The sequence below is a fragment of the Haliotis asinina genome, chromosome 12 (genome assembly GCF_037392515.1).
Source record: "Haliotis asinina isolate JCU_RB_2024 chromosome 12, JCU_Hal_asi_v2, whole genome shotgun sequence".
NCBI classification, from domain to species: Eukaryota; Metazoa; Mollusca; class Gastropoda; order Lepetellida; family Haliotidae; genus Haliotis; species Haliotis asinina.
This window is the reverse complement of record NC_090291.1, coordinates 11,149,843-11,164,442: the sequence shown is the minus strand read 5'-3', so window position 1 is coordinate 11,164,442 and position 14,600 is coordinate 11,149,843. Positions and strand designations below refer to the sequence as shown.

The following is a 14,600-nucleotide window of genomic DNA, read 5'->3' as shown; positions in this document are numbered from 1 at the left end:
TCAAGTTGATGTTAGAACAAGTTCTACTCCCTCTGCTACCATTACGACAGTGTCAATGTCTGCAAGGTCTGCTCACGTCATCTCAGGATATGACCAGACGCAGATGCCTACAACTACGTCTATGATGGCCATTCTTGAGTCACTGTTTCACGTCCTGACCGGTTCACAATGCTGGACAACTTACAAACACACCCGCTATGGGAAACTTGCCAGTCAAATGTCTGCGTAGGAACTTTCCTGTTAGAGTCGGCATTCAACAACCACCTCTATGTAGACACGTCTCTCCAATGATGGGGTGCCCATCTAAACAACGAAGTTGCAGCAGGAATCTGGAAGAAGGAGGATCAAACTCTTCCCATCAACCAGTTTGAGATGAAAGTGGTGATTCGTGCTATCCATCACTGGTCGACAACACTGAGAGACAAGCTACTGATGATCCACACAGACAACTCAACAGTTGCTTTCTACTTAAACAAGAAAGGGTCAATGAGACCGCCATCTCTACTACACCTCTGGTTACAACTCTTCGACCTGGTCGACAGCCTGAATCTCCAAATAAAAGCATGTCACTTACCAGGAGTCTGTAACATCATGGCAGACACCTTATCTTGTCCTCTTCGTCCATCACCAACAGAGTTGATGCTGCTTCAAGAGGCGTTTCAGCTAATCAGCCAGAACTTTGGATCGCCGCAAATAGACTTATTTGCAACAAGCTACAACCTTTGTATCACCGGTACCAGATCCGTTAGCCTGGGCAACAGACACTCTTAGTATCCCATGGGAAGGACTAAACACATTTGCGTTTCCCCTTCAAGTGTTGTTACCAAAAGTCATTGAGAAAATAAAACAAACCAGGAGGCTGCTACTGACTTTGGTCACGCCTTACTGGCCAATGAGACATTGGTTTCCAACACTCACAGAGGAGTTAGAACAAGCAACACTACAACTACCAGATTGGGAAAATCTTGTCCATCCCCACACGAAACAGGCACACAGCAACCCATCTGCGTTCCGACTTCATGTGTGGAACGTATCAAAATCTGTTTAAAACACAGAAGATACTTGACGAGAGCAGCGAAAGCAGTTACCTTAGTCTTACGGAAATCCACTTGCACCCTTTATGATGACAAGTGGAAGCGGGTTGAAACATAAGCCGAGAAGAAAGGTTTCATGGCGATGAAGGCAACATATCCGCAGATAGAATATTTATGGCACTTACGACATTCCAGAGGTCTAAAAGGCTCTACATTATCTACATACTTGGCAGTTCTCAGCTCAGTTGTCACCATGGAAACTGGGACCAAGCTAGTACCCGAGCTATTTGCCTTTCTACGCTGCTTCAAGTTGGAAGATCAACAACATAGATTTAGAGCTCCAGCATGGGATCTAAACATCGTACTCCAACATCTCACAAGTGACGTACAAGCCGCTTGATCGGAAGTGTCCTGCAACGCTATCTCAGTGTGGATCAGAGCTGTTATATTGAGAGCCTATAAAGCAGCAGGATTGGAACCTCCGCAGGCCTCCAACCCATATGAATTCAGCGCCTTGGCCTCTACACTAGCGCTACATGGGAATTACACGCTATCAGCTATAATGGAGAGCCATGGAGGATGTTTCTGGCATTTGTCAGTTTGGGCCTCTTGTCGTTGCTCAGCAACTAACAGTTCCCCGAAGGCACTGAGTTCACTCCCCTGTTTTATCAAGTGACTTGTGGAAGCCAGATGCTCTGTGGAGTATAATGGTGGAAAGTCCATGTGCACGTCTTAAACAGACTAGCATGAGTGATTATGGCCCCCTACTTATAATGAAGATACTTGTACATGGAGAGGGTCGCATCTAGTCTCGATTGCTATATCTTGACATTTAGCTGCATCAGAAACTAGCAGGATGCTAGTTTTGATGTCATCACGTGCCAGTCAACAAAGTTGTCTAAGGAAGACAAGTTCGACTGGATGTGATCCCCAGAATCTACAATGAATATTAGCAGAACAGGACCAAATTATCGCCATTACAAGTTCCCATTAAGGGGGGAAATTGCTGGGTGTAATTTTGAACAGCCAGCAGAATCCAGCTTGACCGTTTCCATTGGATTCTGTAAGCAATTAAGCATGAGTCAGGATAAGAAAAAATATTTAATTTTCTGAATAAAATTGATCTTTTATACTTATCCTGACTCATGACGACTCATTAGAGCTCCAGCATGGGATCTAAACATCGTACTCCAACATTTCACAAGTGACGTACAAGCCGCTTGATCGGAAGTGTCCTGCAACACTATATCAGTGTGGATCAGAGCTGTTATATTGAGAGCCTATAAAGCAGCAGGATTGGAACCTCCGCAGGCCTCCAACCCATATGAATTCAGCGCCTTGGCCTCTACACTAGCGCTACATGGGAATTACACGCTATCAGCTATAATGGAGAGCCATGGAGGATGTTTCTGGCATTTGTCAGTTTGGGCCTCTTGTCGTTGCTCAGCAACTAACAGTTCCCCGAAGGCACTGAGTTCACTCCCCTGTTTTATCAAGTGACTTGTGGAAGCCAGATGCTCTGTGGAGTATAATGGTGGAAAGTCCATGTGCACGTCTTAAACAGACTAGCATGAGTGATTATGGCCCCCTACTTATAATGAAGATACTTGAACATGGAGAGGGTCGCATCTAGTCTCGATTGCTATATCTTGACATTTAGCTGCATCAGAAACTAGCAGGATGCTAGTTTTGATGTCATCACGTGCCAGTCAACAAAGTCGTCTACGGAAGACAAGTTTGACTGGATGTGATCCCCAGAATCTACAATGAATATTAGCAGAACAGGACCAAATTATCGCCATTACAAGTTCCCATTAAGGGGGGAAATTGCTGGGCATAATTTTGAACAGCCAGCAGAATCCAGCTTGACCGTTTCCATTGGATTCCGTAAGCAATTAAGCATGAGTCAGGATAAGAAAAAATATTTAATTTTCTGAATAAAATTGATCTTTTATACTTATCCTGACTCATGACGAAAGCACTCCCAGCCGGCCCTCACAGGTGCGCCAAATTCCTATAATTCTTGTGTCGGGCGATTTACAGGAAAGAGTGACAAGCGTAGTCGGTCAGCTGACCAATTGCACAGGAAAGGGGATTCTAGTCGTGGGTGAGTGTATTTTTACATCTGCTTCTTTTAGAAGGGAACTTCAAGGGATCTCAGGTATTTCCACTACCTTCGCCAGGGAAGAGGAGATGAGCAATTAAGCATGAGTCAGGATAAGTATAAAATATCAATTTTATTCAGAAAATTACATATTTCACAGAATTACCTTTGGACATCTACTGAAGTAATATTTGTGAAAATATTGATGTGACATACAGTTATATGTGACCTAAGACAAGTCCTGTCCTTTTCTCCAGGGGGCATTCGGACAACAGCAACAGATCACTGTCCAGGCAGAGGATGGCCAGATGGTGGCTGTCAACCCGGAGACCATTATCGTCCAGCAGGATGGGGAGGAGGTGTTACTGACCGACGCAAATGCAGGGGTGGAGGGAGGACAGTATGTTATACAGTATGTTAGTCCTGACATGCATTTGGACAATATACCCCTAGAGATACAGACACTTGAGGAGCAGACATCTTAGTGAGGCTGTAATGATAGAAGGGCTGTGATTGTCTAGGAGGATGAATGACAGTGCTGCTGCCCAGTGCCAGTGAAGAGGGACTGTATGTTATACATTACATTAGTCCTGCATTTCTTTGGACAACATAGCCCTGGAGATACAGACATATAAGGAGCAGACATCTTAGTTGATACGTATTGTACGGCCAAAACTGCATGGGCCAGCAGGATGGAAGTGTTGCCAATCGCAGGATTCGAGGGATGACCTTTCTTATACAGTATGTAAGTCCTGCATGTATGTGGACAGCATATCCTTGGAGATACAGACACTTGAGGAGCAGATGTCTTGGTGTGACTGTAATGGTAGAAGATCTATCATTATCCAGTATTGTGACAGTGCTGATGACCAATGTCAGTGGAGAGGGACTGTGTTATACAGTTAGTCCTGATCAGCCTCTAGACAACTTACCCCCGGAGATACAAACACTTTAGTAGCAGACGTCATAGTCTAATTGATATGAATGGCCAAGACGTTCTCCAGCAGGATGGGTGGAAGTGCTGCTGACCAACACCAATGCTGGGATACAGTGGACAGTATACATTAGACCTGTCATGCATCATGGCAATGTACCGTTGGAGATACAGACATCATGCTGTAGCCAATTCAGGGAGTCCCCTCTTAAACATAATGATAGATGAGATGTCCTGAAATGTCTTCATCACCATTGTCATATCTGCTGGTTTTGCCAAAAGGGACACCATTGTGCATTTCCTGTATAGCCCATACCATGTGGATTTGTAGCCAAAACATTTCCAGGTACCAAATCATCTGACAGTCTCCATTGGTTGTGACTCTTTTAGACATTGTTTCAGAATACTTGAGTGTGTTAGTATTGATGTGGCTGCCTTGTCAACACATTCACCAGTCTCGTGAACCAGTTTACAGTGGGCCAACCTCCCATGTGTTCCATGCTACAGGATACGAGAATCATCTCTAGCATCCATAACACAGTCTATATCAGTATCACAGGGATTTCTTGACTGCTGCTCAAATCGTTATGTTGGCCCACCTCGGTAGAACTTTTGAGAGGAAATTCCCAAATTGGAATAAAAAGTGTGACAAGTCATTTTGTTATGCATGTGACTTGTATTCCTTAGTACAGGACCAGTAAAGAAGAGGATGATTTGTTTTATATTATTACATTAAATGAAACTTCAAATTACCCCTAAATTCAAGAAAATACTTTTAAGAATGTTTATTTTAACTAAGTTTGTCTGCAAGGACACTTAGTTTGGAATCCTAGAAAACACCAGATTTCTCTGAAGAAACTGATGTGATCAGCGACACATGCTAGGACAACAGTCTCACTTTAATAATTTTCAAAGTCGGGGTCCTGCTCATACAACTGACACCATCCTTAGCATAATAGATGTCTTTGCTATTAGGTGCATAAAATTTCCTTATTTCTTAGAAAAATAATTGCCCACTGTTAGCGCTGAACTTAGTCACCCATCCAAGGACTCTCCATGACTAATATTGCTTCACTATGCACAAGACCACACACTGCTTGTCAAACTGTGAATGAGAAAATTTGCTCTTTTTAATGCTTCATTAGCAAAATGCTGCAGCTGTCTCAAACATGGCTGAAAAATGAGGCTGACGCAGCTTAGATGACACGAGCTCTTCAGCTGCCATCACAGGTGTCTCTGTCCAAATGAGATTACTAAATACTGATCACCCCAAATCATTAGAGTTGTATATGTGTATGTAATACAGCAGAATGGTGCTCATCAATCATACCTCTGTCTAGTAATGATGTAATGGCTTCTGCCTCGCCATTATCAAGGTCAAGGTCCCATGGTCAAGGTTCAATGCATTCTCTTCCCACAGAGGTTACTCCTGTCATATCTTCCTATGTAACCTCTGTTCTAATATGGCCCTTTCATGGTGCGAGTGTTCAAGACTCGCGATTGGAGGCATTGAGATTCAGATGCAATCAGAGATGTTGTTTCAAGAGTGATGATATGCATGATGTCGGTAATTTCCGAATGCATCAGGAAAACTTGCCACTACCAGTTTTTGTTTCTACAAACACATCCTGGCCATTAATCCCTGCACTCTCTGTTGCCAGTTTCTGATTTTCAGTTAAACATGAAATACTGAATCTTTCCTTCGTACGCTGGTGTACCAACTCCATGGGGGCTGCCATATTGGATCTAAGTCTATTTAACGTGTGTTCTGATTGGATAGTAACAAGGGAGACAATTCCTGTTGAGATTTTTTGCCGCAAGGGGATTTCTCGATGACCGGGAAATATGGCCGTATTAGAACAGAGGTTACGTAGGAAGATATGACAGGAGTAACCTCTGTGGGAAGAGAATAGGTTCAATGTTGACCTGAAGGCCTACAGGTGCCATTTCCAGACTTCAAACTCATCAGATTAGAGATCCAACTTTTGTTTCATGTTAATTCCATTATTTATTACAATTGTATACAATTTAATACTTTTGTACAATGTCCCAACTCAACACACACTGGGAACCATTACAAAACGTTATCTTTACACTAAGCTCGTTACATGAGGTAAAATGTCATCCCATAAAGATAACTGTGAGGAATAGGTCTCCAGTTCCTGGTCCTCTCCCTCTACATGGAACCAGTGTCATAGTCATACTGCCAAAGTCAAAGAACTGGTGCTCATATTTTCAGACACCTTATATGGTAACTGCATCTCAGGGCAGTGATTTCCTGATGACAGCATTTTTTTTTTTTTCAAATCACGATTCCACCTCTGAAACATGTTAATTAACAAGTGAATTCTTTAATCCCTTGCTCCAACAAATCAAAGAGATTAATGAAATTATTATGAATTTTCAAGAGAGGTATTGGAAAACAAACGAATGTAACTATTATAAATCAATATAATTGTCAACGGTATTTATGCATGAAATTGTACATAAAACATGGATGCCTTTGTATTTTGTCATCCATATTTTCATGGAAATAATCCATTGAATAAAGTGCATGTTGATCATGCTGTGAGAATCTGAACCATCATTGTTTTGTTGTACCCAGCTTGCTATTCTCATAACATTCGTAGCTCTACAAACTTCTTTAGCGCATTGACCCGTGAAGGTCAAGGGTAGAATAGGCCTTCAGCAACCCATGCATGCCATGAAAGGTGACTTTGCTTGTCATAAGAGGCAACTAACGGGATCGGTTGGTCAAGCTCGTTGACTTGTTGACTCATGTCATACTTTCCCAATTGTTCAGATCAATGCTAATTTTGTTGATCACTGGATTGTCTGGTCCAGACTCGGTTATTTACAGACCGCTGCCATATTGCTGGAATATTGTTGAATGTGGTGTAAAACTCAACTCCACTCACTCACTCACTCACTCACTCACTCACTCTTTACCCCATTTTTAAGACATTGGCTACGGTAAAAGTTAAGAATTCTTAGGGGTACCCAGGTTCCGAGAATATGGGCCTAGCACTGACAGTATTAACACTATACTTCATTATGATTTTCTTATATTATTTATTGCAACATGTTCAGTCTCTTTGAATTCATTTTTAGACCAATGAACTGCTCACTAACAAAATCTGATAAATGCAGCAAAACCATTATTTTCTTGTCACTCTTTGCTATTTTTTTTTCCAAGGGGAGACCACTTGCTGATAGAACAGCCAAGTATTCGACAAGAGGGAAGTGTAATTTCAGTTTTACACATTCAATAAAAATCTTACAAAAAATAGCAAAGTGACAACAAAATTGATTGTTTCTGAAACAACTTTTTTTAATTCAGGTGTCCACAATTATGAGACAATTCATCAGAGTTGGTCTGTCAATTTGTTTTTGTTGCTGATTAGATATTGTGTTGAACAGCAATTCATCGGTCTCAAATGAAATCAAATAGACTGTATGTGTTCCTGAACAGTCAGTAAAAGATGACCTTCCCTATTACAATGTATTTGTGCTGTTTAACCATATGTTTCCCATCAAAGTTGATGGAGAAAATAATGGAAATGTTGATTAAGTCAGTGGAAATGAGAAATGTTCATTTGTCAGATTTCTCACATTTTCACTGTCCAAGGGTAATAATCCTGTTTGTCCACTTGAAGAATTACTTTGTTGTTCCTGCCTACACATGCTTAAACTGGCAGTTTTCTGTGAGACTTGTGAAAATGAGAATGTGGCATTATGCTCATATGGGCACTGTACACATGTAAATATGGTACTGACAAATATGTATCTTTCATGCCTCTGAATTTAAAGGGCACAGGGGTCTTAGCATGTAGCTGCAGAGTATTCAAAATAGCCTGATATTCCTATAGTTTAACATTCACCTTTCAGTTGAACATATGTAGGAAACGATGTAGAAATTGTAGTAGTGATGAAATTTTAAAATAATTACGACATGTTCAAACATGCCTTTAGGTTTCACAAATACCTGTACAGAGTTACCTGGTAGAGATCTGGGTTCAAATCCCCATTCATCATCATGTATCTTGGACAAAGTGGATGATGATGATGATGGTGGTGGTGCATCACCAAAATAACTATCGAAGCAACATAAGTCACTCAAACCGGGAACTCATTTCTGATTATCTCTGGATGTTAAACAGAATATAGTAAGACAATGCAAAGCAAATATCAACAGTGTTTATTTGTATAAATGGTTTGAATCTGTACACACAACTTGATAAGGCACAACAGAATTATAACCATAGTTATAATGAAACAAGTCTTCTATTGTTAAACTGCTAAAAGGAAGAGGATATTGCAATAGCAATTGATACTTTAAGGATTATCCCTGAACCATTTACAAACTTGAAAACAAAATCAATAACATTCAAACAGTTGCAAACAATACTCAATGTCTCACATTCAGACATTTTCAGGGTTATACTATGAGCTATACCACTGCCTGTATGCTCAGACTTAACAGCTTTGTATCGCTCTCTATCACTATCTATCTATATAGTCTCTTTGGCTCAAAAGTGGAAAACTTGTAAATGTAAAACACTCGATGAAACACTGATGATAAAACATCATACCAACTCTGCGCAGAGAGGGACACACAGGTGTTTCATGAAAGGATGGAGACAGCACCTGTGCACATGCTTCTCAAACACCTGGCTGTCCCTTTCTCTGCACTCCTCCCTCATAACTGCAATGAACTGTGTTAATATTCTATTAATAGATTGTGAAACAACTGTTCTATTTTTAGGACAAAAATTATGCACAAACCTCACGGAGTTAGTCTGATGTTTTATTAAGATCAGCGTTTCATTGCGTATATCATGTTCATTAGTTTTCGAGTTAGATTGCAATTCACTGGTCCGCTTCCGAGCCAAACGCACAATAGTATGACTTACAGCAAGACCAATTTACAGCAAGACCCTGGATCCGCAGACCCGGAAACATCACCCACCAGTCAATTTTCATTCAAAAAGATCTCTTATATTATGAAAATTACTGTCTCTAAAGCTAAATAAAAATATGAACTGTTTCTCGGGCACCAGTGTGTCACTTATATTTGTGCACATAACAATTCTTTTACTTGGCCATGTCCCGATCATCCATTTGTCCACTATAAGAACGAGTGTGACTGAAACTACAACTCGTTCACACATGCTAAACTTCCCAAACTGTCTCTCTGAGCAAAAACATAATAAAAGTGTGTTCCTCTCTCATCACTTTTTTTTCGATAAAATTTTTTAAAAAGGCCCACTGACCTCATCACTTCTGAAAAAAATGTGCCCGGGAAAGAATTAATTTTTTTTATGCAGGCAAACAGATGTGTTTACAAACCAACCACCTAAATCAACACAAAATGCACCACTCACTTATGGACATGTACCTTTGATCTTCCGCTGACAGTGTGAAGTAAAGCGCGAGAGTCCCATGTGCCTTGACACGAGACGAGGTCTTCTAATCCAGATTAGTGACTGGTCAGCAGTATACTGGTGGTGATTAGTAGACCTATCTGACACTGAGTGAGTTGTAATTGGCAAATCAAAACAACCACACTGTTTTGGAAGTGATTTTAAATCAGAAGTGTATGCTTGCTACCATTTCAACACAAAACAACAAAACCTAGGTGATAGAAATCCGGATATTCTGTTATCAGGCCGTTTTATGCTAAAATGGGTTTCTGGGTCTCACTGAGTTTTCAAGTTCAATTGCAATTCAGTTCGCTTTTGAGCCAAATGGACTATAAGAACCAGAGGTGTCTTTCCAAGAGCTCTTTGGCCTTGTCCACTCACAAGATCATCACACTGTAAGTATGACCAGTGTAAATGGTATTTGTTTATTGCACTGTGTATATATATCATGGCGACATGGAGTATGTACTTGACCAAACATGAAAGTTCTCTTTAATATTAAGAGAAGAATGTAGTACAATGATCTATAATAATTTAAGATGACGTAAATGTTCTCGTCTAGATATGAAAGTATGGCTTGTGATATCGAGTGATGAACAAATTAAATGTTCTTGGCTAGATATGAAAGTATGGCTTATGATACCAAGTGATGAGTGTAGCTGTACCATTATAGATAACTGATGCTGAATTAAATGGTCAAGTTGATTTAGTTTTACAATCAATATCACAAATGCACGTTCACATGAAGCACACCGATGATGGATAATACTAATTTCAGGCTGTCATCAATCAAGTAGATCATACAAAGCACCTCAGTGAATTTCATCAATCCTTTTTATCACAAATTGCTTTATTAAGTCAAACTGATTCATGAATCTATGGAGGACCTTGGAAGACCCAGTCTCCTGGGACATGGCAGTTATATGCACAGTTATCACCCTTGGACTTGTCAAAAACCCAATGATCATCCATGTTTCATCCAAGTGGTAAGTGTTTAAGACCTGCATCAGTTTGGGCCACCCTCCACCATCAAGCTGGTGGTTGAGTAGCGGAGTGATTGAAACATTCGCTCATCATGCCGAAAACCGTCAGATTCCATACATGCAGGGATGGCAACAGGAAAATCTATTTTCAGCTGAAAACGTATTGCATCATTGGAATGGGGGTTTGAATTGATCATTTTGAAATAAATTCAGAGGATCACTGAAAAATTGCCATTCCTGCACATGGGTATAATGTATGAAGTTCATTTCTTCCCTGCTGTGATATTGCTGGAATATTGCTAAAAGCGGCATAAAAAACATGCTAACTCGCTCACTCCAACATCAAGCTGACACACTGCAATAACTGAGAAAAAGTTCAAAGTGGAATAAAACCAAACTCACTTATCACCAAAATTTTAGGGTAGACCTCTCTAACTAAGATAACTATCACCACAAAGATGAAATAGAAACCTTTTGTACAATAATTGTGCTTCACGTTGCACTTCATGTTCACTGACCCTTAAAAGAAACAAAAAAGCTCTGTATCACCAAGCAACATGGGTCTCCCGACCTAATGTTACTGATACTTATCCAGCATTTTTTGAGGTAACTGGCTCCCTTTAATATAGAATACTGCCAGTCATTTTTGGGCACCTGACATAATGTCCATGTGCTTACACATTAATTTAGTGTAGCATATATAATTTTCAGGACATGAGTTTACAATGGGTTCTTTGTAAAATCTGGCAGGCAACTATGATATCCAGTTAAATTTCCAGACGACTATTTAACTAATGACATCACAGTTATCAGCTTGAGTATGGTTCTACAATGCACAATCCTATATGCCAGCATGTTAAAGAACTTCTCAGCACTGTACATATGTTGATTAAATGGTTATAAAAATATCCAACAGAAGGTTAAACAAATTTGACTTGAATCTTACGAAATTAAATTCATGAACATTATTTATCCTGTAATGAATCAACATGTAAGTCTGTGGAAATTATGTGAAGTGTCCGAAAATAACCGACACTGCTCTGTATGTATTCACATCAGACATGTTTAATGGTTACTGACTGATGTAAGTAGAGGTAGTGCTCACCTGTCTGTGTGATGTTATCTTTGGGTGAGAGGACTCTTCAGTGTTAAACTCTATGAATGTGGATTATAGAATGTCTTTATCAGAACGGTTTATTGAATTGAAAACAGAAGCAACTGATCTTTTCCAAAAAATGCAATCACACATAAGCTACTATCTTTCAAAAGATATTTTTATTTCTTTTCTGATCCTTCAGCCAAAGGGAATCTTTATTATGAGTAGTATATACAATGGGGGTTTTAAAACACTTTCAAGAAAAGTCTCTACAAAGCCTTATTTACTAAATAAGGCTTTGGTTGGGCCCTTAGCTCTTGCTACTATTACCCCTACTACTTAACGTGTGTTGGAGGTAACACTGTGCCTATATCACGTTTATATCAATGAAACAGTTTAACGTGAACCGCCTATGATCTCTTTGGTGTTCATAATAAAGGCTTGTTGGGCTTTTTGTATCCCCTGTTCTATGTACTTTTTTTTCTCGTCCTCACTGATAGCAGACTTACGAGACTTGGACCGAATATCTTGTTTCATTCCGTTATATTTTGTGAGTTCAGAGAGGATTGAACGAAACTCCTCTTCTGAGATCTTACTATCAGAGAGTGCCGTGGAAATACGCCCACTTACTGTGTTGAGCTTTGCTTCGGCCAGAACCCTGATCTCGTCGTGTTTCAATGCCTTACGATGTAGTCTGCGTGACACTAACTTAAGCGCCAACCCTGCCAACCCTGCCACCCCTGCCGTTATTTCAATACCTAGCACTATAGGTGCAGCCACGATGGTAGCCAACAACCCAACACCTGCCGCCCCTAGTCCCATGCTGGTTACCATAAGGGTAGTGTCAGCCCCGTCCACGATATTGAAAGCTCTATGGTACTTTTTACATAGTGCTTTCCGCGTGTCACGGTCTTGTTCTAGTTGGCGTTTCACATCACATAACTGCCTCAAGCGGAACCCATCTACGGTTTCCAGCGTCTACTTCATCTACGACTGGGTACAGACCCATCCTATAATATATATTTTGAAAGATATTTTAATTGGGTTTCAGTTAATACTCTATAAATTAATTTTAAGTCTACAAGTTCTATTCTAGTAGTCAGGGTAATAGGTGAGAGTCTAATAGAATTTTCTGTTGTAATAAAAACCCCACTGAGGTTTATTAAGCGGTTTATAGGACCCGTGGTATCCCGTTGTATAACAATACGACAATATTGGTCTATGTGTTCGTCAAACCAGTGTATTGACACCCCGGGTAAAATTTGGTGTACTCTTGAGGTGTTTTCATTGCCTGAATAGGAAAAGAAGACTTCTATGATGAGTGTGAAAGGGGAGAATATATCAAGACTTATGTTAAAAGAATAATTGATAAATGCTAATTTATTTTTTTGTAAAGTCTTTAACCTATTTTTTTCGGTATCAGTAGTTGCTATGAATATACTCTCCGGAATGAAATCCCCGGTCGAGATACCGTTGTTCCTAATCTTAGAGATATATCCCCCCGTATCTGCGTCTATTGTGATATAAGGTGAGGCGAGTGTTAAGTTGATCAGCCATTTGGGCTCTTTAAAATCTGATAACGACACCCGTCTGTACACGTTGTCTTTGAAGTGTAGGATGTATAATTCATCTTCCTCACCAGGCTGATCGAATCCCTCCGTATCTCCTAGGTCGTTAAGCGTAGTGTTGGGACGATGACTGGCCATTATTATACTATTACGATATAATTTCCAACTGGTTTTCTGATAATAATTCAGGGGTGAACTTCATACCCATGAAGTGTATGTTGTCAGGCAGGAAGATCTTGGTTAGTGATATCTTGTTTTCCACGATCACGTTGACCCCCTCCAGACTGGTGTTGGAGCCGACATTCACCCGCACGTAAACGTTGCAAACTTGATACTGGTGTCGTTTCACCCACCCGAGTTTGATCCCCTTCACGATCTCGATATCATTCCCCGATGGTTCCCCTAGGTAGACTTTGATGATCAGTGTTGAGTTTGCCGGTAGACTCTCTAGTATACTTACCACGCCTTCGAATTCAGACACCAACTGTAATGTCACGTTTGGTATGGTCGGTTTACTCGATAGCATGTGGGCTGCCATAGTGTTGAGTGGGCTGACGACTACGCTACATCTCTGAGTTGGGACGTAAGCCACGAGCAGGGTTCCATTGTTCACGACTTTGTTTAGGTGGTTGTCTTTGTTATCCGTGAACACGTAGGGGGAGCCGAGCCTAATATTGAGAAACCAGTCGTTATCGGGTAACAACACCCACTTATCATCTTCGGTGAAGACGAGCATATATGGCTTGTTTCGAGCGATGGTAGTGCTCTCAACATCGTCTAAGTCGAACAGTTTACCCCCGAACGATGGGTATATTATCCAATTATTATTACCGGTGTTGACAAGGGCGTACTTAGTGTTGATTTTTGCTCTTGTGGTATCTACTATATCACTTAGGGTTCCCCCGGAGGGGACTTCAACGCGTTTGTAAATGTTGTTTTTCAGTTGCAAGGCGTACGATTTACCATCTACTCCGGGAGCGTCGAAACCGCGCGTGTCTCCGAGGTCGGAGATCCCGATATTAACGCATTTTTTCACTCCGGGCCCTTGTGCGCTGGTCATTTTACATGAAGCGTTAAGCTGAGGTATCCTATATTTACAGGATTATGATTTATATCTAACACCGATATTATCAGCTCAGGTATGTTGCCCTGGGTTAATCTCTTATACTGCCGTGGTGAAAACGACTCGGTTCTACCGTCGTTGTATTTCTCAGTATAGTGGAAGGGTGACCTCCTTGAATGTTGTACGTTGTGCTCACCTGACTGAGATGAATGTACAGCTCTCGGTACGGTACTAGGTTGGGTAACTTCGTGCCTGTGACGGTTGTTGTTGGTTTTATCTCGTCAGGAGACATACCGAGTATCCTCGCTAATGGTCGGCCGAGCCTCAAGGAGGTTCTTCCGTTGTTGATTAACACCACTGTACCGTTTGAGTCGTTCATCTTGAGTTCGGCTCCC

General features: G+C 40.8%; 1 protein-coding gene across 1 annotated transcript in view; it reads left to right on the top strand.

The window, feature by feature from the left end:
- Positions 1 to 6,647, top strand: part of LOC137257845 (zinc finger protein ZFAT-like) — a 34,270-nt gene extending 27,623 nt beyond the window's left edge. Inside the window, exon 18 of the mRNA XM_067795326.1 lies at positions 3,396 to 6,647. Within this exon, the coding sequence (XP_067651427.1) occupies positions 3,396 to 3,623 (228 nt within the window). The 3' untranslated portion in view covers positions 3,624 to 6,647. The remainder of the gene's footprint in view (positions 1 to 3,395) is intronic.
- The last annotated feature ends 7,953 nt before the right edge of the window (positions 6,648 to 14,600 follow it).